General features: G+C 40.2%; 1 protein-coding gene across 1 annotated transcript in view; it reads left to right on the top strand.

The window, feature by feature from the left end:
• MAST1 (microtubule associated serine/threonine kinase 1) overlaps positions 1–27,625 on the top strand; it is an 83,705-nt gene that overhangs the window by 9,793 nt on the left and 46,287 nt on the right. Inside the window, exon 3 of the mRNA XM_088138470.1 lies at positions 11,628–11,659. Within this exon, the coding sequence (XP_087994596.1) occupies positions 11,628–11,659 (32 nt within the window). The remainder of the gene's footprint in view (positions 1–11,627; positions 11,660–27,625) is intronic.

The following is a 27,625-nucleotide window of genomic DNA, read 5'->3' as shown; positions in this document are numbered from 1 at the left end:
TAGAATTTCTTTCTACGGTCATTAAAAAGGATCACCATACAAAGATAAGATATATTTGTTTGTTTATTTAATAGATTTTTTAAATAAATAACTCAAGGCAGTGAACGTACCTAATACTCCTTCCTCCTCCTATTTTCCCCACAACAACAACCCTGTGAGGTGAACTGGGCTGAGAGAGAGGGACCGGCCCAAAGTCACCCAGCCGGCTTTCATGCCTAAGGCAGGGCCAGAACTCACAGCCTCCTGGTTTTTAGCCTGGTGCCTTCACCACTAGACCAAACTGGCTCTATTTAATAGTGCATGAACATATTTTTAGTCACTTCTGGGTCTTCAAGTTGCAACTGAGGAAGTATCATCAACCACCAATTTGGATGTGTTTGAAGATTGAAGGAAACCAGGCACGTAATATGGTTGCATTGTTACATTACCTGTCGGTTGATACTGGAGTTTCCAGTATACCAGAAGGTGATTTGAAATGGCAGTGATTCATTATAGAGGAGGAGGAGAAGGTTATTATATAATAATAGACAAGATGCAAAGCCTTTGCAAATCTAATTCAGACATCCTACCAGCTTAACAGTTACCCATCACTTATCAAACACTGGAGTAGCTATCCAGTGAATTGTGTTTGCACATAGTAGATAGCTATCTGTATAAAGAGATGGAGAGAGCCCACTGGCTTAGGAAAACATTTTGGACTTATTCCCTTATAAACTTCTTGCTGTAAGACTTCTAGTAAGGTTTCTTGAACCATTCTTGCTAGACCATTTTACAGTACTTCTCCAAGGAAAACCTATTTATTTGGCCTGACTCACGCTATACAAAGCCTAATGTGTCATTGAATGAGAAAGAAAAGATGAACCAGTACAGTAATGGCTTCATAATGCACACTGTCTTATGAGTATCAGATTAATAATAATGAACAATGACTTAAACAGCTCCGCTCCCCCATTCCATTTGTCTTGGAATTTCCCAGCTTCACTGTATAGGATTCAGCTTTGCTTGCTTTGCCAGTAACGTATTTTTCCCAATCTGTATTTTGTTAGGTAGATCATAATTCGAGTTAACTCCGTTGCAAATGACAAAGTTATGTTATGCAAGACTAACCAAGTTGGTGGATCCTCTATACAAGTTGGTGTATTATTATTATTGTTTGATTTTTATGCCACCTTTCTTATATATAACTCAAGGCAGCGAACGTACATCATACTCCTTCCTCCTCCTATTTTCCCCACAACCACCACCCTGTGAGGAGGGTTGGGCTGAGAGAGAGGGACCAGCCCAAAGCCACCCAGCCGGCTCTCATGCCTAAGGCAGGACTGGAACTCACCGCCTCCTGCTTTCTACCCTGGGGCCTTCACCACTGGACCAAACTGGTGTATGCTGCGGTGAAGCCTTCCTGGCTGAATGGGAGTGCTATCCTTGACCAAATATCTGTATAGCCAAGGTCACTGGGGCTACAGTCTTACACCCACTTTCCTGAGTACAAATCATGTTGAGCTTAGTGGGATGTGCTTTCAAATAGACAGCTGCACAATAATAAGAAAGTTAAATGGAATTCTGAAAGCATATGCCAATTATTGGGATCAGTTCCCATACTGAAACTTAAAACCTTTCATTTTTTATACGTGCAGTGGGCAGATGTAATGAATTGAGATCTTCATGGTTACAGGGATTCTAAAAAACATATCCTCTCTAAATAAGTTGAAGCTTTATCTCTGAAAAGTAAAGATCTGTAAAGGTGAGAAAATAATTTCCAATCTGATACCCTTGTGAATGTGTACTATAAAAACCTTTAATGGCCAGTTATGAATCCACTTCCTTTACGTTTATTTTTTCTAGCTGCATCTGGATCCGTTTGCCGCATCTGACCGGTATAACATTAGCCTATTTAAAGGATCGCACTTTGTCCTCCTACTTATTGTTCAGCCTTGGAGTGGAATGGGAGAAAGAGGCTTTGGGGGGGGGGTAATTTAACTTCCCACCTCTTAATGTAGCTTTATGCATGTACATGTCCTATATATATGCTCTAGTTGGCTGTTTAGGAGAAACAAAAAGATTAGAAAAGGAAAACTACTTCAGAAATGCAAAGTTAGCTGGTTCTACAATTTCCAAAAGGACATCTGCTGCCAGTATTCATACATTATGTTAAAGCATAATGTTTTATGGCTTATTTTGGCTTAGTGAATTTAGTGAATAAACTATGATTTATTTAAACCAGTAGATCGCTATTTCAAAACATGGCTTATTGTTAACCTATTGGTTTATTTATATATACTCTATCCTGTATTTTCACTGTTCTGAAGACAATCCCAAAGCAAGATTGCAACTGTGATTTAGCATGAGGTCTAGATAGTAATGTATAGTTTGTTTGTGGCTTATTCCTGACTTGTTTTTGTGCCCTGTTCAAGCAACAGCGAATCAAGTCACCACAAATGGAACACTGTGTGCCACCGGTCTGCTTCTGTGCTTGGCCCAGATAATTAAAACTTGGCAAGCACACTGCTCAGAAGGCTGCTGTGAGAACTGAACTAGATTCAGCTGAGATTATATGTTGATGGTCTGGCTCTTGATTGTGAAATGGATAGGAGTCCCTTTAATGTAATTGGAGGGAAACACGATCAATGCAGGATTATGAAGAACTTCAGTTTCCCTGCACAAGACTAATGTGTCAGTGCAACAAACAACCACAGAGTCCATTTAGTTCATAGATTAATTTCTACCAGTTGTGCATAGATTTTCAACAATCTCCATCCCAAGCAAAGGTTTAAAAACTTGCTGAAAAATCAGTTTCAGAAAGAGAGTTGCTTTCTTATATGAGGTGTCAAAAAGTGCTATGATAATCCTCCCACTCGTGGCAAGTTGTCAGTGATGATCCTCTTGCCACGTGGTTGTATGATAACTCTGCTGGATTTACAAGAAATGATGATATATTTATCCTGTGAAATGAGTAGTCATCAAGCTATTTCTCTAGAGAGAGACTGGTGTATATTAAGTAGAATTGGATGCTGGAGCAGGGAGGCAAATTCAGGTCACTGACTCAGTTAACAGTCATAGTGGCTAGATCCACACATTACATTAATCCATAATGTGATTTGTTTTTAATATGGCACACTTATAGACACATTTGTTATGGCTTAGCATTATGTGCAACCCAGATCATTATAACTTGTTCAACAAATCGTGGTTTTAAAATCTTGGCTTAGCATCATGCACTTATAACTCAGATAATTCATTGTTAGGGTGGTCATGTGTCTTACTTTATGTAAGATAGTTTTCAAACAAAAAGCTGTCCAATCCAAGTGCAAGTGAAAGAATTATAAGAAAGGTGAGCAAGGAAAGTCTTTGGAATTGCCTACCAATAATGAACAGTTGGGCAGCAAACTAAGCAAAGATACAAATTGTACATATGGTAAGATTCATTGTAATTGTATGTGAACTACATCAGAATTGCAATTTAATTTAATTGCATTTCTTCCTTCCATGCTCTTATCTCCAGGTGTAGTTATTTTAATATTTCTCAGATATTCTCCAAATACATTATTTTTAAAATAGAAATAAACATATATAGACAGACCACCTAAATAATTCAGCTTGTTATTTGGGAATATTATTTATTTATCTTTCATGTATGCTGCCTACTCAAGCAACTCTAGGCATTAGTATTTTTAGGCGTGCCTGTGAAGTATCCAGTCCAGGAAGCATCTCCTGTAAATAAATGCCCATTACAGGGCATGTTGGGGCACAGTGGTCAAATAACCTTTGTGTACCTCAGCATCCTCTACATTACCAGTCCTTGGGGGGTTGGACTTTGCAACTCCTGATTTTTTCTGTTTACTGTATGTAATAATAGTAAGAAGACTTGAACGACAGCTTTGTCATTGGAACAGTGTCCTCCAAGCAGAATCAGTAGGCTTTCATCGAAAGAAGCCTTTGCAGCATATTTTATCTCATCTTCATAATCAATGACGATGAGATAAATAGGAAAAAGGAGGACCATCATATCTGGGCTACAAAATTCCCAATGTCCATTAGATGGCAATATTTAGTAGGCTGATCAACCACCCATAAATACAGTAGGAGGAGCCTGGAGAAGTCTTTGATGGGCTCATGTTATGCTGAGCTATAATATGATTTGTTTGATTTTGGCTTAACAGGATATGTAACTGAGTTAGTTCCTTTACTGTGCTACCATGCTCTGATCATTGTGCACATCTGGCACTAGTGTAGGTAAGTTACAGTTTGCTGGGGAGCAGGCTTCTGGGCTGTTTTTCCCAGTCACTTTTCTGGTGGACAGCTGACTAGTCCAGGTTCCTGGTTTATTTGTTTATTAATTTTGTAAACACTCCCCCCCCCCCCACATGCACACACCTAAGCAGCAGCTGTGTGGACATGTTTCTAAATCTGTGTTGACTCTGGAGGTGAAAACAAATGGGGAGAATTGTCGTGTGGCTGGAGTAGCCCCATTTGAGGCTGTCCTATCCTCCCTTCTCTGGGCATGTAGGCCAAACGGGAGTGTTAACTCAAATTAAGCATCTCTTCTAGATCCTGAAAATACATGGAACAGTAAGGAAACCTATAGCAAATTTTGGGTAAAAAACTACTTTCAGTACTCAATCAGATATCTCCCAAGATCAAGTTACATATGATGCATTAGGTCAAAAATAACCCAGCATAGTGGGTCATGCAAGTGTGGCTGTTCTGTTTTATGCATTTTATTTAAAAAATATACAGGTTTGGGTATATTTATCTTAAAGTTGGGATTTCTACTTCTTCCTCCTCACCTCTTGAAGGAAATACCCCATGGTTTTGTAACTTGGGCAAGAGGATGTAAAGCATCCCTCACACATTGGTTCTCTGTTTCCTCTTGGATGTACAGGATATGCACCGCTACACAAACTATGTTAAGCCATCTAGTTCAGATGCTACCAAAAGTCTTTTTCCTGAAGAAGATTCTGCTTCTCCTTCTCCTCCTCCTTAAGTCTGCAGAGAAAGATCAGACAGTTTGCGCTGGACTTTTGCCAAAAACAGGCTTTTGCGATTGTGACTCACAGGCTGCATCCACACCACATGCTAAACCTTAAACCCAAGTTTAAACAGAGTTCCTGTGTTCATATAGCATGCTATGCCTAGGCAAATATACTTATGGCTAATTTTTCTTTTGTTTAAGAATGAAGATAAACTCACCAGGTGGCTTTTCAAACTTGTTCTGAAGATCTATAATAGCATTAAATAGGCAATTTCCAAAAGTGATTGGAAAGTGAGGTTAGTGAACCCAGTGTCCTTAAAAAGGCTCTGCTGTGGTTGTGAGTGTGATGGCTGATCCCTTTGACTCCTGGGGCTCAAACCCACGGGAGACTGCTGTCCTGTGGTCTCCTCACAAGAAGCAGTCATTTGGAGTTCATGTGAGTGAGCTCCCATCCTCTCATCTTCTCCGAAGAACCGGTCTACTCAGTGGTTCTTCAGCCTTTGCCGTGGTTGTCATCTCTGCTCTTTTGGAGACATGCTTAGTTCGTCATGCCTCCCCCGGAAATCCCATCTTGATTTGTATGTGGCGGGTTTCCTTTGTGTAGTCCAGTTGCAGCTACACCAAGAGCCTTGTTTTTACTATTACCTTTTGTAGTCAGGAGAAAATAAAAAGCTCTGTAAAAGAACTAGGTGGGATTGTCATTTAGCCATTGAATTGTTAGATCATAAGGCACTGGGTGTGCTTGAGGATTCTGGGGAAAGCAGATGAGGCCGAGTGGGCAGAGCCATGCAGGGCACATAGGTGAGCCTGGGATTTTCTGTTGTGGTTTTTCCCCCCTCAGATTTGGGAGTGGGTCCTTTGCTTTTTAACCACAGCACCTCTATTTTGCAGCCTATACTACATATTGTATATTTCATGCCTCAAAATGGGGGGAAATCACTGTCATACCTCCAAATGGTGGGCTCAAAACTTGGCATTTGCATATGGCTGTATATTACACATTTGATCTACTCTATGTCTGAAGTTACAAAAATCTTTATATCTAATTTTTATTAAAACTTTTAAAAGAGAAGATGAAAACTAATATAAAGTAATATAAAGTAAAGAAGAAAAGAGAAAAAGAAAGCAAAGAGAAAGCAAAAAGTGCAAGAAAAGAAAGTTAAAAATAGAAAGGAAAGAAAAAGATACAAAGCAGTGGCTTCTGGTATTCTTCACAGCAGTTATAAGTACAATTATATTTTAACCTCTCTCTCTAAAGTTACATCATGCTTCTTTTCTTTCTATAATCTATCCTGTCGAATCATCAAAATCATAAATCAGAAGTTCATTTTTTTCATTTTTATGCAAAAAGTCCATAATGGGTTTCCAGTCACCAATAAATGTAGATAGTGTCTTTTCTCTAATCAAAGAACTTACTTTATCCATTTCAGCAAGATCTGTCGATTTCATCAACCATTCCTCCATAGTGGGTAGTGTTGAGTCTTTCCATCTTTGTGCATATAATAAGCTTGCCGCGGTAATCATATATTGAAATAATCTTCCATGTCTTTTTCCTAACTATTTATCCATTAGTCCTAAAAGGAAAAGTTCTCGCTTCAATTGAATATTAATCTTTAAAATCCTCTGTATCACAGTATGTATTTGAATCCAAATTTTTTTAGCTTTTTTACATGTCCATTAAGCATGATAAAATCCACCTTCATGTTGTTCACATTTCCAACATTTGAAGTGCGTTTATACATTCTAGATAATTACTCTGGTGTCATATACCAACGATACATCATTTTATAAAAATTCTCTTTGAGATCATAACACAATGTAAATTTTAACCCTTTTAACCACATATTTTCCCATTGATCCATCTGTATATTATAACCAAAATTCTTGAAGTTACAAAGATTTTGAAAGTTGCAGTCCGTTGTTCAGCTGAAGAAGGCTCACCTACCAAAACATGTAACAAAGCATAGATTTACCAGGCCTTGTAATAAAAGAAGGGTGACAATTGCTAGTTGGTTTCATTATCAAAGGAAATTACTTGCTCTTGCCCTTAAAAATAATTAGAAGTGACTGTGATAGGGAGAAGTAAATCACTCGGTAATGGCTACAGACATACCAATATCAGAATAATGGAGAACTCTGAACTAGTGGCAGTTACATTATTTCCCACTGCCAGTGTGCAAAAGCCTTCTTGAATGCCCCACTGAATTAAAAAAACCCAAAGCAAACTATCCAAGGAGGTACAAGGACTCTGCCTCAGACCTGTCTTGGCTGTAATAAATGTCCGATTCCTGGAAATTGCTTATATAGGGCAGAGTTACACAGTGTTTTCTGGGATGAGGGTCTTCAGAAATTAAGGGGGGGGTCCAGTCAAACATTAAATTTGATTTTATTTAATTTAGAGTTCAGCAGAATTAAAATGATAGTTAATAGAATTGCACTCCCATCACGTATTTATGAGTTTACCTTTGCAATCACATGGAAAATGACCACATTGTAATGCTTTTGGCAGTTTCTAAGGCTTCATCCAAGGCCATATGAAGCTTTGGGACAGGCAGTAGAATCCATTTCGTGCCTCAGGAGCCCTCTTCCTTTGCCTTTCCCAATGCGGTGCTTTCCAGACGTGTCTCCAACTTCCATTGTTCATAGGCAGCATTGCTTTAAGGAGGTGGCTGGTTTGCAGGCGTTTTTCTTTTAGGGAAGATTTTAAATTCTCTCTCCCTCTTTCTTTCTCTCTACTTCTGATACACAGCCATAAGGTTTTTTGATTACTAGTCTGGACTGTGTATGTACAAAAAGAAAAAAAAATAGACTTTTGAGTCCTGCTCTGCTTATTGTAATTATTTATATGACATTTTCTCATCCCCTCAGAAAAATAAGCAAAGGGGATTTCAAAAGTGTCTTTCCTTTGAAAACCTCAAGTTAACACAATAATAAATTCTAGTTTCTTTCATAGTATATCTCATTATAACCACCAAAAAATGCAATATGAGCATTTTAGCAACTTCCTGGGAATTAAATGTATATATTTGAAGGAGAAGAGGCTGTCTATAAGAGTATGCAGTAGCTCTATCCAAAATATCCAGGATTAGTGAGTGCCATTGGAATCCAAGCTTTAGAACAGTAATAATAAATAGGTTCTTTGGCAATTGTACTGGATTTTACAAATATGTGTTCTGGCATGTGGTCAATATGGAAAATCCAAAATCTCTGTCAAAGTGTGTGTGTGTGTGTGTGTGTGTGTGTGTATGTATGTATGTATGTATGTATGTATATGTGTGTGTGTGTGTGTGTGTGTGTGTATATATATATATATATATATATATATATATATATAAATAAATAAATAAAAATAAATAAGATCCTGTGGGACTTCCAGATCCAGGTGGACAGGCAGGTACTGGCCAATCAACCAGACATCATGGTAGTAGACAAAGACCAGAAGACAGCGGTAGTGATAGATGTAGCAGTGCCAAGTGACAGCAACATCAGGAAGAAGGAGCATGAGAAGCTGGAGAAGTACCAGGGCCTGAAGGAGGAAATAGAGAGGTTGTGGAAAGTAAAGGCCAAAGTGGTCCCAGTGGTGGTAGGAGCACTTGGGGCCATGACTCCTAAGCTGGGAGAGTGGTTCCAACAGATCCCAGGAACAACATCAGAGCTCTCTGTGCAGAAGAGTGCAGTGCTAGGAACAGCTAAGATACTGCTCAGAACCCTCAAACTCCCAGGCCCCTGGTAGAGGAGCCGAGATTGAGGAAGACACGTACCACCCGTAGGGGTGAGAGGGGAATTTTTATTTTTTTTAATATATAAATATAATTTTTTTAAATATATATATATATATATAAATAGAGCTACTGCATACTCTTATAGACAGCCTCTTCTCCTTCAAATATATACATTTAATTCCCAGGAAGTTGCTAAAATGCTCATATTGCATTTTTTGGTGGTTATAATGAGATATACTATGAAAGAAACTAGAATTTATATCCATATATATATATATGGATCTATCTATTTATCTATCACTGTTGTACTCAGAGAAACAAAGTACTTTCCATGTTTTAAAGAAACCTAATCTCTGGGAACAGCCAAGGTCTTAAATGCCAACTTCTGAATGCTTAGGCTTTTCTATAACTCCTCCTCCTTGTTCTTGGATTTTTTTTCCTACTTCCTAGAAGTACGTTCTGGCTCTGTTCCTTTTTCATTTTCATGTATGACACTGCCTAAATAGCCCTTTTCTCTCCTGTCCATCATCCTATAAAAAGGTTTGCGTATTCTGTGGTAATTTTATAATTAAAATTCTAGAAAAGAATATATGTAGCTCAGGGTTGAACTGTGGAGTCCCTGATGCTCTCTGAGCTTCGTTGTTTCATTGCAAACATTTCATTATCCAACTAGGTTACATCATTTGCAACTGCTAGTTGGTGTTATGGATGTGCTCTGCTAGTCTTCTGCCTGTCTGTCTTCATGGTGACTGTTACAGTCCTTATACTGTATATTGTAGATGACTCCTGCTTTTTCCTCTTGGGCTATTGGGCTATTGGTTTACTTAGGATTTTTTGGAATGCTTTAGTTGGTTTATGTGCTATGGTGATGCTGTGTGCAATAGTCTGTTGGATGTTTTTGGTGTATGGCAGTGTTACCCTTTTCATATCTGTGCTGTAGTGGTTGAGTGATCAGGCATTTTTTGATAAAGTTGTGTGGGTATCTGTTTTGTTGGAAGATGTTGTATAGGTGATCTTTTTCCTTTTTCTGGTGTTCTGGGTTGCTGCAGTGTGTTTGTGCTTGTCTGAATAATGTTCTTACACAGTACTACACAACACAAGGGAAGAAGAAAACAACAACACACTACCCTTCCTGGATATCCTCACCAGCAGAGGAAATGATGGCAAATTAGAAACAAGTCTATCAAAAACAAACACTAACCAAATACTCCGTTACCAAAATAACAACCCAACCTCCCACAAGATGGATATTCACACAACTTTATCAAAACGTGTCTGACCACTCAACTTACTTACAGCACAACCAACACAAGCTATGAAAAGGATAACACTGCCATACATCAGAAACATCTCAGAAACATACAACAGATTATTACAATCACATGGCATCTCTGTAGCACACAAACCAACTAAAGCCCTCCAAGACATCTTAAGTAAACCAAGAGACCCAATAGCCCAAGAAGAAAAAACAGGAGTTATCTACAATATACAGTATAAGGGCTGTAATAGCCACCATGATGAAAACTCCTTAATCTCACAACACATGGACAGACTCAACCATAGTTTCACCTGGGAAACTGTGAACATCCTAGACCAAGCTAAATCCAAAAACACTAGGGAATTCCTGGAAGCTTGGCACTCAGACATGTCAGCCATCAGTAGACACATAGAGATAAACCACATTTACACATCATTCAAAAGAGGCAATAAGAAAGCTAAGAAGGAAGCAAAAAGACCAGAACACATCCTCTCCAGCAACCAACACCCAGATAAGCAGGGATTAACACCAAACAATCAAGCAAAAAATAATCAAAGAACTACCAAGGAGACAAACAGTCAAGCAGAAAACAATACCCTAATCAAAGAACTATCAAGGAGAAAACCACACCCCCACCAACATTGTCAGGGCAAGCTACTGCATATAAACAAGGAGCAAACCCCTCACTCACTCACTCACACTGATGATGTTACCTAGTTGGGTGATGAAATGTCTGCAATCAAACAACCAAGCTCAGCACCAAAGACTCCACAATTAAAATTCTACCCCCATGATAATCCAAACACCCAGGGAAAAAGTTTTCAATGCAGGCACACAGCATAAAGTCATTTCATTTGCTTAATTTCCATTGTTTGTATAATTTACTCCACTTTTTTTTGTTCATATTATATCATTTATTCAAGGCAAGGAGATAAATGTATGGAGGATTTGAATGCCTCATCCTTGGACCACAGGAACTGTATTTAGTCACTGCATGTCCGCTGAAATCTCAGAAGTGAAAGTAATTGCTAATAATCACTTTAGCTTCTGAGATTTCAGCAGACTTGCAGTGACTAAATACTTATAACTTCCCAACCATGAGAGGTAGAATTATGTCTACCCCACAAAGGTCATAACTGAGGAGGCTGAATTATGTGCAAATCATCATCCTTTTTTTCCTTTTTTTCTCTGCTCTTCTGAATTCATAACAAACGTGCATCCTTGCCTCAATCTTCTGAAAACCTCTCTTGTATCATCACAGATTCAGCTGCTTTGTGTTAGCTGCTGCTGTAACCCTACCGGATTTCCTCACCCTCGTTTTGCACTTTTAACTGTGGGCAATTGCCAGTGGAATCTAGTCTGTCTCTACATCTCTGGCTTTTATTGTTAACTTGATATAACTTTCCAGATGACGTTGTTGAAGAAAAGAATTGTTGACTAGCTGCAGTGACCCACTGCCTGCAGAACAACTGGCTTCCACATGAGCAATCCCTTTTCCTTATATTGGTATGAACTGGAATACCCTCTTGATGACAAGACTATTCAAGAAATGGGAAAGACTGATGTTGTTTACTGTTTCTCTTCATAGAGAATAGGATGTGAAAATGAGCAGTCAGTTTCCCCTTTCCTGCCTCTCAGTTTGGAGCTGTAACTAATGGAGATTTTTTTTTTTTTCCAGAAGGACCTCCCTTTGCCCAGGAAAAGCAGCAGGTAAGTAAAGGATTTTGTACTGATAAGAACATTCCAGAGAGAGAATTATCATAGCCTTGTTGTTACCCCATCCTGGTAAGGGGGACTTTGTTGGGATCTATGCTGTCTCCCTAGCTTAAGAGTTTATTTAAACTTACGACTCCTGTGGTGGCAAAACCTTCCCATCCTAATGCTTTTTGTGCACACAGCATTTAAAAGCTCCTTATTGTGTGCATGATCCCCTTTTCAGGCTTCACATCCTTGGCAGAAGCTGTATTTCAGCTTTCCCTAATCTGATAGCCTCTTGGCTGTACTGGCTGGGAGTTGTGAGAATGGCAGTTCCAATACATCTGGAAAGCCGCAGTTGAGGACAATTGTTGTCTGCAGTTGGCTTGGTAAAGAACCCAATATAGAACTGTTAAGCCTTGAGCACAACTAAAGGAGGAGAATTTTAGCAGACTCAGCAGAGGAGCCGTTCGAATGTTAGTCTTTAAAAGCCTTTTTACGACTAACATTCAGTATTTCTGCTGTTATTATTGGTTATTCTTTTATTTTCCTCCCAGCCTGCCCATATCCTACTTTAATAGACAGACTTCGTTATTAAACCCAATTTGAATACTTACTCTGCATTGGGGACAAAGGGTCTTTTCTCCTTATGAACTGAAGAGCTGTTCACCTACCTTTGAATTCACAGCACATTATATTGAAATGAAATTTGCTGCCTGCTTTCCTGTCTCTTTTGTGTCTGTTCTGAGTCACTGCTGAATGATGTTATACCATGGATGTATGTGTAGCACATGGTAGCCAAAGAGGTTGGTTGAGTCCTCTGGCTTTGCTGCCCTCCCTTTTATCAGATATTACTTGCTGGCAGGAACAATACCCACCAGTAAGGGCACTGTAGCAGGAAGGGGGTAGGTCTGAAAGCAAGAGTCTGTCAGTCGGTCTGCCCTTCCTTTTAAGGCTGATCTGCACAGCCAGGTTGCCCCAACACAGGTATGGCCGCTGACTGCTTCTTGAGGGCAAGGAGGCATAACGTCGTCCTCTTTGTGCCCCCAGACCAGTGGGAAGACAACCTTCATCTGTTTTTTCCTTCTGTGCAACAAAAATAATGTTTTCCAACTTGTGCCAGCACAAATAGTGCTGTCTGGTCTGCCTGCTATGCTTTAATAAAGTCACATGCATGCGATGGGCGACTATATACATTCAGTAAATAAATAAATAGGCTAAGCGCACTGTGGCAGGAATGCCTCCACCTCGTTGGTTACTGGTCAGTGCCCACCATGGCCATTTTGCCTTGGGTTGCTGGGCTGCCTGCTACCTTCTGAAGGGACCTTGACTGGGGAACCTCTGGTTTGGTTTGGTTTGGTTTGGTTAGTTTCACCTATGGACCAGTGAAACACTGGATTTTTTTTTTACATGTTCATTGGGAGGCTCATACAAAAGGTCTAACCGTGGAGACCACATGTCCATAAAGACCCACCCAGCATGGCTTTCCCAGCATGGCTGTGGGAGGATAAAGAATCCTCCAATCAGAGGCCATGGTCAGCAGATCTGGACAAAAGACCAGACCATTGCAGTGGCCAAAGCTGAGGAAATCTGAAAAGAGATGTCTTAAGCCAGCTTCCTTTCCATCCACTCCCACATGGGAGTCAAGCAACTTAAGGCAGTGCAGAAGAGCCTCAGACTCTACTCTGGCATAACACAAGAATCATGAACAAAATTGAGTTGCTGATACTGTTCTTGGGGGATAGTACTTTTATTTAGGATTTCTCTCCTTTTCTTTTTCTATGTAGTCACCAATTGCTGACATGCAGATTTTTATCTGTTCTGTTTTAGAGACAAAAGGGAGTGTGTTGGTCCTGGCATTTTACTATTACACTATTTCAGACTGTTATGCTATTTTTCTGTTAGGCTATTTCAGGCTGTATAATATTACAAGCCAAGTAACTTTCTTAAAGTTTCACATGGTGCTAAGTCCAGCTCTTTAGGAGGCAAATAGCAAAACAGCAGCAGAAGAATCTAACACTGTGAGACCAAAAAAAAAAACGGGGGGAGGAATGGTACTTTAACCTCAGAATAGCTGAGTTAAACCTGTCTCACTCATGGGCTGTCATAACACGAAGGCAACATTGTGGAGACATTTGTTGTTGCCAAGGTATGATAGTACCTTGGTTAAATGCAACTGAGGACATAGCCAAAGTCTTTTTTCAAATATTTTAGAATATTTTTTTTCCTGCATAGCAACTAGGTTTCTTGGAAATCCGTTCATGGAATACAGTAATATATGGGTGCCTAAGGCCAAGGTTTCTGTCTTCACTCTTCTAAGTAGCCTGTGGGCAATCCCATCACATGTACTTTTTGCCATTTTATCAGCAATCAGTTTGTATTCCTTAAGAGCAAGGTTTTCTCAGCAGATTCCAGTTGCTGAGTTTGTGCTTCAAAGGTAAGCAGAATGCAGCAGTCTCAGAAGGAATATCTAATGGCTGATGATTATCCTATTGAATGGTTCTGTTAAAGTATTCTATCTGTTTCACTTCTTTACTGTATAGTAAGGAAATTGTGGGATGTACATCCCTTTTACTTCTGTGCTCAAATACTCTGAAAAGCATCTGCCTTCCTGAATAAACTGTTTAATTTAAAAACTGACATGCCATATCCAATGTTGGAATTAACACAAAATGAACTATCCAGAGAATTTGTATGATCCCTTAACATTGTTTGCACTTTAGCTTTTAGATCATTACTGCTGCATTTCCTCCATACATGGAGAAATAAATAGGAGGGATGCAAAAAAAGATGCTATTCTGAAATTCCTAATCCGTATAGATTATTTAGCAAAGATTCATCCAAATCTGGTAGTTTGCAGGTGTGTTTGAACTGCAACTTTCAGAATTGAAGGCTATGCTAGCTGGGAATTCTAGAAGTGATCATTCTAAACATCTATAGGATGCTAGATGAGAAAAGGCTGCACAAGAGGGAAACTTAGTTCTGTGGAATTCATATTTGACTAGTAATCAACTTACAAAATGAAGAAAGCGGGCAATATGTAGTTAAGGTGGTTCTTAAATGTCTTTGCATGCTCTCATCTATTCTTTACCTGATGCTTCCAGATCTGTTAAGCACAGCTTTTTGTGTGTTGTGTAGGTTGCTGTGCATGCAAGTAAATCTGAAATGAAGGTACAGTAGATAAGAATTGCCAATTGGTATCACAAGGACATCTGTGGTTTCCCAAAAAAGTGAGGAACTGTGCTTTTTAATTCATTTCTGGAGGAATTTGAATAGACTGCCTCATAAAATGAAAGCCTTGGGTTTTCCTCAACATGATCTGTCACGTTTTTCTCTGTTCCAGCTTTCTAGCAGCATCACTTTTACACAGACTGGCAAAGCAGTTCAGGAGGCAAGGCAGTTCAGGGCCAAACTGACCTTATATGTAGGAGATTATTTTTTAAGATTCCAGAGTACAGTTTTTCACTTTCATTCACATACATGTATGGAAACACCAACTTGTCAGTAGAGACAAAAACAATCAAATGGAGCCACACTTTTAACAATATGCCCTAATATTGCCCTTGTATTTATTCAAGCAGAACCACCATGCCCTGTGTTGAATCCACTCCACCATGGCTGATTATTATTAGGCAGTGCTTTTGTTGTGCCCAGCAGCTTGCCCTTATTAGGCACAAAACTGTTCTCCAACTTTTAACTGCAACCCTTTGCTAGACCAGAACTGAGCTAACAGAGGCTAGAAAATGACAGTTCCCCCCACATTTCCTACCCCATAACACACTGTTTGCATTTCAGTTGCATTACAGAGTCAACATGCTGTTTGCACAAAACTGGATGCCAGTGCTGTGTTTAATGCATGTTTTTTGCTGCATTTCCCAGCAGTGTTCTGGTTTAAAATGACACTAAGATGAAGTCAAGAGCATTGAATACATCAGAAGTGAAGAGCAGAGGTATTAGGGATAGATGACCAATGAGAGTAAAGGCAAGGAAAGCCAAGGACAAGGTTTTAATGTTTCTAAGATTTTGATTCAAGCTTTCAGCTCTTTTCCAAATACTTTTAACCTTGCGGGCTAGGCAGCAGCTTTTCAAAAATGGAAGAATTTCTCCAACATGCCTTTGGATGCAGTAGCATCGCATGTGGTCCATATGTATGAAATGGCAAAATAAAGTAAGCCAACCTTAATGAGCATCATACCTTTAAGAAAGCTTTCTTCATTCATGTAGGAATAAGAATGTGTTAATATTGACATTACCTTAACATGGAATACTTATGTGGACATGCATGTGCTTGGTTCTTAGTAGTGTGGTACATAATGGTATTTCTTCTTACATTTGTTACATTAGTGTGTGTTTTTGCATATATCTCTTAAGAAAATTTTCTATGCATTTATGTTTTTTTCCCTTTCGGACAACTACAGAAGAGGATATGAGAATGTTATTGGAGGCTGGTATATATCAGTGTGTATGGATTTTATTCACTGCCTTCTGGAGTAGCACAGATATGAATGGTTCACAGTTGGTTCACAGATTTTGTTCTAGATATGAAGACTTCAACCAGACTTTGTATAGCAGTAAGAATGGATTCAAAATCTGTGTGTGTTGTGGTACTGTTTATAGTTACAGGAATGAACCAGCAGGAATTGTTAGCCTAATTGTTCACCAACCTCACTCTGATGAGGAATTAGAAAATAGAAGGTGTTTATTTTAGTTGTTTTCATTACATGTAAATCTTCCATCTGCATGGAAATGTTGTGATGGGGCTCCTTCATGCAAGTCCCTCTAACTCAGTGTTTCTCAACCGTGGCAAATTTAAGCTGTATGGACTTCAACTCCCAGAATTCCCCAGCTAGCATGCTGGCAAGGGAATTCTGGGAGTTGAAGTCCATACAGCTTAAAGTTGCCAAGATTGAGAAGCACTGTTCTAGGTGCTTACCAAAGAGCCCTGTTGGTATCTGGAGGATTATGCCACAAGTCCCCATCCCAGCTGAATATCTGAATCAGCTTTATGTTTTATTTACTATTGAATTTATTGGCTAGATTTATATCCCATCTCTTCTCCAAGAGCTCAAAGTGACATACATTGCATATTATGAACAGGACCTTTGCATTCTATGAACCACCTATATCCCAAGGAATCCAAGGAGCGTCCATGAATGAGGTTGAAACTGAACCCAGATCTTCCTGATCCTAATTCAGTGCCTTAACCATTACATCACATTCTACTACCCTCTTAGATAAAACACAGCATTTGCTTTTTCTCTCACTCTATCAGTGGGGGGAGGGGAGGCAAAGAAATGTGTCTCTTGCTCACCATTTGCACAATTAGGAACGAGAACGTGCAGTGAAAGAGATGGAAGCAGGTGGGGCAGAGTGGTGGAAAGATGCAAAAAAGAATTTGCTCAAAATCATAATTGAAACCTACTTGTGGTAGTTCTTTGCTCAAGCAGACAAATCCTTGGACTGATTTACCACTTACAAGAGTCACTTTCTCCATTTCAGTTCCCAGCCTATAGATTATTTGCAGTGGGAAGGAAAGTCACAGCTTCTGCAAAACAGGATAGAAAAACTAATCTAAGTTATTGGGTAAATGTATTCCTGAAGTGCTAGTCAATACCGTACTCTCAAATAGCCTTCCCCCAACCCAATACCCTTCAGATGTGATGGGACTTCAACTTCCAGGACTTCCAGCTTTGCATGGCTCAGGGTATTGAAGAGCTACAAGCCAGTGAGAGAAGTCTGCTTTAATTTATTAAGTGCAAAATGCAAAACACCTGTAAGATGGAGTCAGAATCTGAACCTGGGGCTTCCTTCACAGCTCAGTTTTTTAGCCACTGCATGACTTCACTCATTATTGGACAGTTGCCATAGTCAACTGCATGGGGAAAATTAGTTGTGAACAGTGCCTCCTTGAGGTCAGCGCTGGGTGTCAGGCGGCATATAAATTTAATAAAATTGTTCTTGTTGTTGTTGTTATCGGTCTGATCCCAAGCACCAGATTAACATCCATCTCCAGATGATTTTGTTGAGTCTCACTGAAAATAATGGGTCCTCCTTGGGACTACTGTAAGCTGCTTGCATTGGCCAAAAACATACCCATCTAATGACAGGTGTACCATTTCCCAGATGTAGCATTAACACGCAGATCAGTTGCTGTCTGTTAGTTGAATCAGCTTCAGCTCAGATTGGGTAGCTTGAAATCCTAAAATTAAGCAATCAGTTGTGTTCCAACTTTGGGTAGTGTGCCATTTTTTTCCCCTGACAACACTTACAGCATCACATGCAGTCAGGCATCTTGTGCATGTCTAGAGATGTCCATAAGCAGCCTTTGGATTTTTTACAGCTCAGGACCAATTTGCATTCCAAGTAGTGATATATACAGATGTAGTTAAGAAGTAGTGGGTGGTTTGTAGAAAAGTAGGATGTTATTTGTGCGAAGTGGGTCCTTGACTGGAAGGGATAACGCATGAACCTCTTATACGCTAGTCTTTGTACACAGCAAATGTGTGTGTACACAACCCACACCCATATGCAGAGCAGAGGCACTTCCAGTGTGTGCTCCAGCACACATCGCCGCTCATACAGCGCCGCCCCCTCACGCCTCCCCCTCCTCTCCCTCTCTCTGTGCCCCTCCCTGCACTCTCTCTATTTCTTTGCTTCCCTCTTCCCCCCTCCATTGCAGCTCTCCTTTCTTCTTCCCAAGGAAAGGCTCCTCACGCACCCCCACACCTCCACTCCTGCTCCAGTGGGGCTGAGAAGTAGCTTCAGCAGCAGACAGCCCTCCCAGACTCACCACTATGGCCCCCCCGGGGGATGATGTCTGAGTCCTTGTGGACAGCGCTCTCCAATTTCTCTGTGCCCGATTTCCTTGACAGCAGCATGTTTCGCCGCACGAAAAGGTAAAAAATGCACCAAGGGAGTGCTTGCCTCCATCCCTCCATCTTCTTTCCTTCTCCATCCCTTGATGGCCCCTCCCCATTCTCCCCTCTGCTTCTGCTCTTCCATCCTTATGCCTCTGTCGCTTCCTTCCCCACCCCTCCTCCTGCTCTCCATCTCTCTCTTTTCCTTTATTTTCCCCTCCTTGCTCCTGCTGCATCCTACTCGTTTTTGCTTCCTTGAAACTCACAGGCTGTAAGGCTATTTTTGTCTGTGGGGGTGGTGGGGTGTGATCCCCCCCCTGCAAATCCTGGCCAGGCAGCTCAGGATCCCTGGGGAGGTGGCTCTTGGGGGTGGGGCTGCAGTGGCTGGCGGGGATGTGGCGCAGTTCATGGAGTGGGGGTTGGGAGAAGGACTTGTGAAGATTAGGATGCCATGGCAACAGCCAGCCAATGTATATGAATGGCAACCCAGCCTATAGAGAAATGCTGTGTTCCTCCTCTTGGTTTGTCTTCCTCCCTACCTGTCTCCCAGATTTAAGCCCAGGGGTCCCCCAGCGTCTGAATCATCTGCTCTGTGAACTGCTCGGGGCTGCTGGACACCCAGATGGGTGCCTGAGTATGGTGGGGAGACCAGAGAAGGGGCTGGAGGGAGGATGAGAGTATCTGGGATGCTACAAGGTGAGGGAGGGGCCGGATGGTAGAAGATGGGGAGATGCAGAGCCAAAGGCGTTTTACTCTTGATTCAGAAAGACAAGGTGCCTGGAGGCTGAAAGGAAGGGGGTTAGGTGGAGCAGGGATTTGGGCTTCTGGTCTTCATTGTGTTCGTGCTATCACAGCTGGCACCTAGGAATCTGAAAGAGGTTCTGGTCTTGGAGATGACTGTATGAAAAACAAAGTGACATAAAAAACTCTTCCCTCTCCCATCTATCACAGCAAATGATAACTCACTGCACAGCAATAATACTGTTCCCACTGGGATGGGAGGGCAGTGGTGTGTAAAGCATAGCAATGGATGCAGATACTATGCTTCTAATATGCGCTATGCACCCAATACAACACAGTTGCAGGATTGCTAGGCTGCAGAACTGCACTCTTATTTCTGCAGATCTCTAAGGGTTGTGGCGCTGCTACTGTTTACCTTTACTTCTCTCTGCTGTGCTAACATACTAGGAATATATGTATTTCCACCAGACAGGCTCAGTTTGAGCTGGGTTAGCTGTGTGTCTCAGCGATCTCTATAGAGAGAGTGGGTCCTTTGTTTAAACATTGGTAATTAGAAGGAGGGATTTGGGATTGATAGCTCAATAGAAAGATGAGATGGGAAAGTGGACATATGCAAGAGGTACACGTCCTGGAGAATGCAAGGGAATAATCAACATAGATGTACAGTACTGTGCAAAAGTTTTAGGCAGGCGTAAAAAATGCTGTAAAGTAAAAATGCTTTCAAAAATATATATTGTAATTGTTTATGTTTATCAATTTACAAAATGCAAAGTGAGCGAACAGAAGAGAAATCCAAATCAATATTTGGTGTGACTACCCTTTACCTTCAAACCAGCATCAATTCTTACACATGCAGAATTTGTACACTTGCACAAAGTCAAGGATCTTGTGGGATTAGAGTTCAGGTGTATGATTAACCAATTATACCAAGCAGGTGCTAATGATCATCAATTTCATATGTAGGTTGAAACACAGTCAGTAACTGAAACAGAAACAGCTGTGTAGGAGGCTTAAAACTGGGTGAGGAACAGCTGAACTCTGCTACTAAGCTGAGGTTGTGGAAGACAGTTTCATGTCACAGGTCAAACACCATGGGAAGACTGAGCACAACAACAAGTCACAAGGTAGTTACACTGCATCAGCAAGGTCTCTCCCAGACAAAAATTTCAAAGCAGACTGGGGTTTCAAGATGTGCTGTTCAAGCTCTTTTGAAGAAGCAGAAAGAAATGGGCAATGCTGAGGACCGTAGAGGCAGTGGTTGGCCAAGGAAACTTAATGCAGCAGATGGAAGACACATCATGCTTACTTCCCTTTGACATTGGAAGGTGTCCAGCAGTGCCATCAGCACAGAACTGGTGGAAACCAGTGGGACCCAGGTACACCCATCTACTGTCCGGAGAAGTCTGGCCAGAAGTGGTCTTCCTGGAAGAATTGTGGCCAAAAAGCCATACCTCCGACATGGAAACAAGGCTAAGTGACTCAACTATGCATGAAAACATAGGAACTGGGGTGCAGAAAAATGGCTGCAGGTGCTTGGGACTGGTGAGTCAAAATTTGAAATATTTGGCTGTGGCTGGAGAGCAGTACAATAATGAGCATCTGCAGGCAACAGTGAAGCATGGTGGAGGTTCCTTGCAAATTTGGAGCTGCATTTCTGCAAATGGAGTTGGAGATTTGGTCAGGATCAATGGTGTCCTCAATGCTGAGAAATACAGGCAGATACTTATCCATCATGCTATACCATCAGGGAGGCGTGTGATTGGCCCCAAATTTATTCTGCAGCAGGACAATGACCCCAGACATACAGCCAATGCCACTAAGAACTATCTTCAGCGGGAAGAAGAACAAGGAGTCCTGGAAGTGATGGTTTTGCCCCACAGAGCCCTGATCTCAACATCATCGAATCTGTCTGGGATTACGTGAAGAGACAGAAGGATTTGAGGCAGCCTACATCCACAGGAGATCTGTGGTTAGCTCTCCAAGATGTTTGGAACAACCTACTTGCCGAGTTCCTTCAAAAACTGTTTGCAAGTGTACTTAGAAGTATTGATGCTGTTTTGAAGGCAAAGGGTGGTCACACCAAATACTGATTTGATTTGGATTTCTCTTCTGTTCACTCACTTTGCATTTCGTAAATTGATAAACATAAACAATTACAATATATATTTTTGAAAGCATTCTTACTTTACAGCATTTTTTCACACCTGCCTAAAACTTTTGCACAGTACTGCATATGGTATAACTCAGCCTAGTGGCTAGGTGGTCTACAATAATCCTTTGCATAGAACTACAAGAGTAGAAGACACTTAACAGAGCAAGTTTAGGCTCCGTTTAAGCACAGAATTGCTGGGAGACTTAAACAGTACAGTATTTGTAGCAAAAGAAGGGTGATGAACCAGAGAGGAGACAGGGAAATATCTTCTGCCCTATTGCTCCATCTATAGGAAAGCTGTGTCCTAAAATCATCAAGAATAACCTTACAGAAGAATATTCCTAATTTGTAAATTGACTGAAATGGTTATTTATTTCTCACATTTTTATCTCTTTCTCTAAGGAATTCTGGGCAGCGTATGTAAGGATCACCCCATGTTATTTCACAATAGGTTGACAAGGTGGGTTAGGCTGAAAACTGGAAAACTGCTCCAGTGGATTTAATATCCAAGCAGGAATTCTACTGTACTTTGGTACTGGACTTGGCAAAATGTTTTCAAAAAACAAATCCTGTTACTTTCCAAATCTTGGTTATGATTTCCTTAAGTGTTTGGAGAAATATCTGCAGATTAAAGGCTAGCCCAGATTTGATAATTGCAGCCACATTCCTTGTCCATTAATCTTCAACTTGGTGCCCTCCAGATATGTTGGATCTAGTGTGGCATACATCCAAAACAAATGCTTTCTACCTTGGGCACACAGCATCTTTCTGCTACTCATTAAAGCAGCCTGACTTTTTTTCAACTTTCCATGCAAGTCTGAAAAGAAGTGCAGCTCCTTTAATGAGCATCATCATCTTTTTTTTAGGCCGAAAAGAATTGTGCTTGTTCTTGCAAGAGGTCTGAACCGCTTCTTCCTAATCGTTTTCAAAGTTATCACAGCCCTGGTTGGATACCAGCCCCTATTCTCCCTAGCCAGCATGTCTACTGGGTACCAGGACTAGAAGAATTGAAGATACAGTATGCAGTCAGGTTTTACTCCCATGTGAAAGGGTGGGCATACCATAATTGGGCTGAAAAGGTCCAAAGTATAGATGGCAGCAAAGAGATACAGAAAGCCACCTCCCTGTTGTTGTCTAGAGATCATCTGGAATTTTACAGTCCAGATATGGCATACCTATAAATTATTTCCCAGTATTTCATTATCCTATATATTCTAGTCCTGTAAATGAGCATGAAACAGTAATTGGGAGTAAAAATCAGTTTGGGAGTAAAAGTTCTGGAAGCAGCAGTGTGAAGAAGGAGAAGGGACTTCCAATTCACAGGTCCCCTTTGTTAAAAAAAACCAGTCCCACTGCTCTTTTGTATATGCATGGCCTGACACCAGAGTAAGTCAGCTGTACCCTTTTTAGAGCACTATGAAAATGCTGAATGTGAATTATAAACATGTAATCATATTTTACTTCTGGATATGCAAAGAAAAAAGTCCTCCCTTCAAAGAAAAGGGAATCACAGTTTTGTCTCAAGTGCTCACTTTATTCCTTTATACATAGACATACATACATACATACATACATACATATATATATATATATATATATATATATATATGCCATATTTTTATGATAACTCTTTTCAGTGCAGCTTAGAAACTTCAACAAAAAATAAAATAATATAAAAACCAACAATTATGTAATCCGTAAAAGTGATTTATGACATTCTCTTGCAATAAGGTTCTAGCATGGGACTTCTGGAGACAGTTTTTTTCTCTTCCATCACATTTAGCATTGCACATGCCATTTCATTGTTTCTGCATTTGGTGGAATGTGTGAATGAGCCATTGCACTGAAGATGAACTTTTTATAATACTCCCAACTTAATTTGTCTTTCTCATTGGAGACAGCTATGAATCATAGAGTGATGAGAAGTCACATAATGATTCATCAGATGATATGTAAATAAAGTCTTAAGAAATTATGTAAGGAATCACTTTAGTTCACCCAGCCTGACTAATGTTTCTTCTATGAAGTGTCTGGTAGCACCTTTTCAGACTAGGAAATTTATTAAAGGGCATAAGCTTTTGTGAGCTGCAACTCACTTAAGACGCATAGAGCGGCTCCTCCTGCAGTGTCTTCTATGAAGATGAATATTTGTATGAGAGTTTCTATAAGATGGATATCTCAGATAATCAAAAGTTACATATGAGTCTCCTATTTTTGAAAGCTCAACTGAAATAAAATCCCAAGAGTTGTATGGAAATGGCTTTCATTCATTTTCTTCCAAATGCCATTTTTTAAAATTTCCCAATTTGGCTCACAGCCCTGGGATTTCTTAGTAGTCTAGAGCTACAGAATGTAATATCAGCACTTGAACTAGGCCCCTAAATACACATAATTCACAAATGAAACATTAAACAATTGATAGTAATGATTTTTGGTTAATTTGCTCTTTAAAAAGAAATTTCATTCCTGCATACTTAAAATAGCACCAGACCTAGCTCTTTTTCTGAGAGGATGGATTATTTCTGAGGTCCATAATCCCACCCCATTTTTGGAGATTTCAGCAACCAGGATGAGTAATGATTCACAGTGTATATGGTAGTTATCAAGCTTTTGGATAGCTTACCTGTAACCTCAGGTGGCAGAAGATGAAACAGGATAAGAGTGTCCAAGCTGCATTTCTTTTGGACACAAGATATCTACAGTATGCATATAAGCAGTTTTAACTATAGAATTTAGATTTGGAATTAGATAGATTACCTGAAGAAACAAATATGTAGTTTGGGGTTTTTCTTGGAATCAGAAATGTTGGTAGAGGTCTAGCAGCTATACTTTTTCCTCAATGAGATTAGCATAGTTTCAGTTATCAGTGCCTTAATAATCTCAGATAGATACCAGCTAACTACATGTTAGTATTGTACGAACCCAGCCAGGCTGTGGTGTGAATTGTTGCCTTATCGCTGTCTCTGTGGATGGGTATGCACAAACCTAGGCTAAAGTGTGATCAGCCAGTTTATGGTTCACCCACTCAGTGCGGTGGGTTGAGTGGATCCAGGCAATATGACGTTCCCTTGAAGATGGTCTGAAAGCTGAACCAGTGCAGAATGCAGCTCTCAGATTGTTAAAGGGGCAGCTACATGGTATTCTATAAGAGAAGTCCTCAAGGCAGGGGTTCTTAACCTTTTTGTACCGTAGACCCATTTGAGAGTTTGATAAATGTACAGATCCCTTCTCAGAAAAATATATTTAAACGCATAAAATAAAGAAAATAGTAAAAATAAAGTTGTAGTTTTTTTCCCATCCAAGTTCACAACCCCCCTGAGATCTATCCTGGAACCCCAGATTAAGAACCCCTGCCTTAAAGCATTGCACTGGCTGTCAGTGAACAACCAGGTCAAATTCAAGTTGTTGATATTACTGTACAAATTCCTGAAGACTTTGACCCCACTTAATATCAAAGGATCTGGGTATTGACATTTTCCAAGGAGCTCCTGGTTTTGGTTCTACCTGTTGGAATAGCCGCAGTATGGTTGTTCAAAATAGAGCCTTCTCTGTGGTCACGTCTTGATTATGATTATAGAATTTCCTCCTAGGAAAAGTCTGTTTGTCCTGCCATATTGCCAAGATTTTAGATGACACCCATTCACCAGGGTGTTTGGGAGATAATATTACCCAAGGACCAAATTCTCTTTGAATTGATACCAATTGCTTTATAATCGACTAATGGAGGGCCATCACAACATCTCTATTATCCCCAAACACTCTGTCTAACCTAAAGGCAAACATACCCTGAGAAAATTGGAAAAAACCCATAGATAGCTTTAGTTTAGTAACAGTCAATGGGCATGAAGATCTTCATAGACAGGCAAAAATCCCTACAACTGCGCTGTAGATACAATAATATATGTCATCTTATTGAAGAGAAATTTTCAGATTGAGAGATGCATAATCACAGATGATCTAAGGCATTTTATTGCTTGTGGTGGAATGAAGTCCAATCCACAGGGAAAGTCTCCTACAATGCCTTGGCTGAGATGAAGGTGGTTGAAAAAGCAAGAGTGGTCATGGGAATGCTCTGGTACCAGGCATGTTTGTTTCTGCAAGGCTTGTTCAAGGGACCTTTGTATCGTTCTTTCTCCTTTGGTTACCACAATTCGCTATCTCAGATGGTTGGGGAAATTTAGGATAGGACAAAAAGCTATGAATAATGGAGTGGGTGTGGGTGTGGGTGTGGGTGTGCACCTGGTTTATCTGTTCCTTAACAATTTTCCTTTTGCTCAGCTTCCTGTTATTCTCCAGCTGTCTGGGCTTTAACACCTATAATCAGAATCCAATATACTGTCTGGAAATCACGGGAGTTGACTTCTAATACTGTACCATTAAGTAATTTAAAGTGAAAACTTTGTATAGATCATACACCAGTACTGTTTACAGCTTCAGCTAATAAAACTGCTGTTGAGTAGGATTCCATAAATCTCCCATTAATCGTGACCATTCTTACAGACATTCATAACTGGTCACCTTCACTTTACCCCTGCAGAAATCTCCTTGCCTCTCCATTAATTGAGAAGGTTGGAAGGCAGGCCGAGCCTTTTCTCATTTACAGCAAAGTTTGGAGAAGCTAAGAAAGAAAAAGGAAGGTTTGTCTTTTTGTCCTACCTCAGTGCAAATAAAATGTTTCTGCCTCCCCCCCCAACCCCCGAACATTTCATGGTTGCCCAAGGACTCAAAAAAGGAAGAGGAAGTTGGTGGAAATTATGTCTGGCTAATAAGGGAAGTCAACATGGTTATAGTGGTGACTTGATTTTTCAGTAGTGTCATTTGACATAAAGCAACAGAGGTTGGATGCTCATCGGTTCTTCTTTCCAGAGTCCATTCCTCTGTTTGAAAGTCTGCCTAACCCAAGTCTGACTTAAAGAGGGAGAAAACATCAGGGGCTTTGGGGTTGCCCCGCAGTAGTGAACACCTGGGCAAGAGGCAGAGAACCTACCAAATTTGTATGGTCATTCTCCCCACTATGGGGGGAGGGATTACATTTCTGTTCTAATATATAAATTTGAACTTATACACATACATGGACATAGAGGACAACAGAAACCTCTCCCAATATGAATCTGTTGTTTTGTGTGGTGTATTCTAGTTCTCTAGTTAACTTTGAACATGTACTGTATAGCAGATTTTTTTTTAAAACTGTCTTTTTGGCTTGCATCTTTGTTAACTATTTGAAAGGATTCACAGCTAGTAATAGACACCATTAATCTTCCCCAGTGGTGTCCTCAAAATGTATTAAACTAAAACTCTCAGGGAAATCTGAGAGTTGTAATTTGACAGGTAGTCCCCAGGTTAAGAATGCCTGGTTTAAGGACCCATAGTTAACCCATAGTTAACGACCCATAGTTAAGAATGGAGCCTATTGTAGCAAAATTTGAGTTAAATGCACAATGATTCGAGTTAAATATACAATGGTTTGAGTTCATTACACAATACTACTTATACAGTATTATACAATAAGGCTGTTCTGGCTTACACACAAATTCGATTTAAGGACAAACCTTGGGAATGGAAGTCGTTCTTAAACTAGGGACTACCTGTATCAGTGTTCCCAAATTCAGTTCTGACAATGATTTCAAGTCACAAAGTTAGAAAAAGAGAGCAACTACAAAGTTGAAAATGCACATAAGAACCCTTGGAAAGGGTGTCACACACTGATTTGAAACTTGGATTGATGAAATGTGTTCACTTTCCACCTACAGTGGGGCAAAAAAGTATTTAGTCAGCCACCAATTGTGCAAGTTCTCCCACTTAAAAAGATGAGAGAGGCCTGTAATTTTCATCATAGGTATACCTCAACTATGATAGAGAAAATGAGAAAAAAAATCCAGAAAATCACATTGTCTGATTTTTAAAGAATTTATTTGCAAATCATGGTGGAAAATAAGTATTTGGTCACCTACAAACAAGCAAGATGTCTGGCTCTCACAGACCTGTAACTACTTCTTTAAGAGGCTCCTCTGTCCTCCACTTGTTACCTGTAGTAATGGCACCTGTTTGAGCTTGTTATCAGTATAAAAGACACCTGTCCACAATCTCAAACAGTCATACTCCAAACTCCACTATGGCCAAGACCAAAGAGCTGATGAAGGACACCAGAAACAAAATTGTAGACCTGCACCAGGCTGGGAAGACTGAATCTGCAATAGGCAAGCAGCTTGGTGTGAAGAAATCAACTGTGGG

Source organism: Python bivittatus, unplaced genomic scaffold, assembly GCF_059951505.1.
Source record: "Python bivittatus isolate LINGU-HERP-01145 unplaced genomic scaffold, Pbiv_v1 ctg000220_np1212, whole genome shotgun sequence".
In the NCBI taxonomy this organism is placed as follows: domain Eukaryota; kingdom Metazoa; phylum Chordata; class Lepidosauria; order Squamata; family Pythonidae; genus Python; species Python bivittatus.
This window is presented reverse-complemented; position numbering and strand designations above follow the sequence as displayed.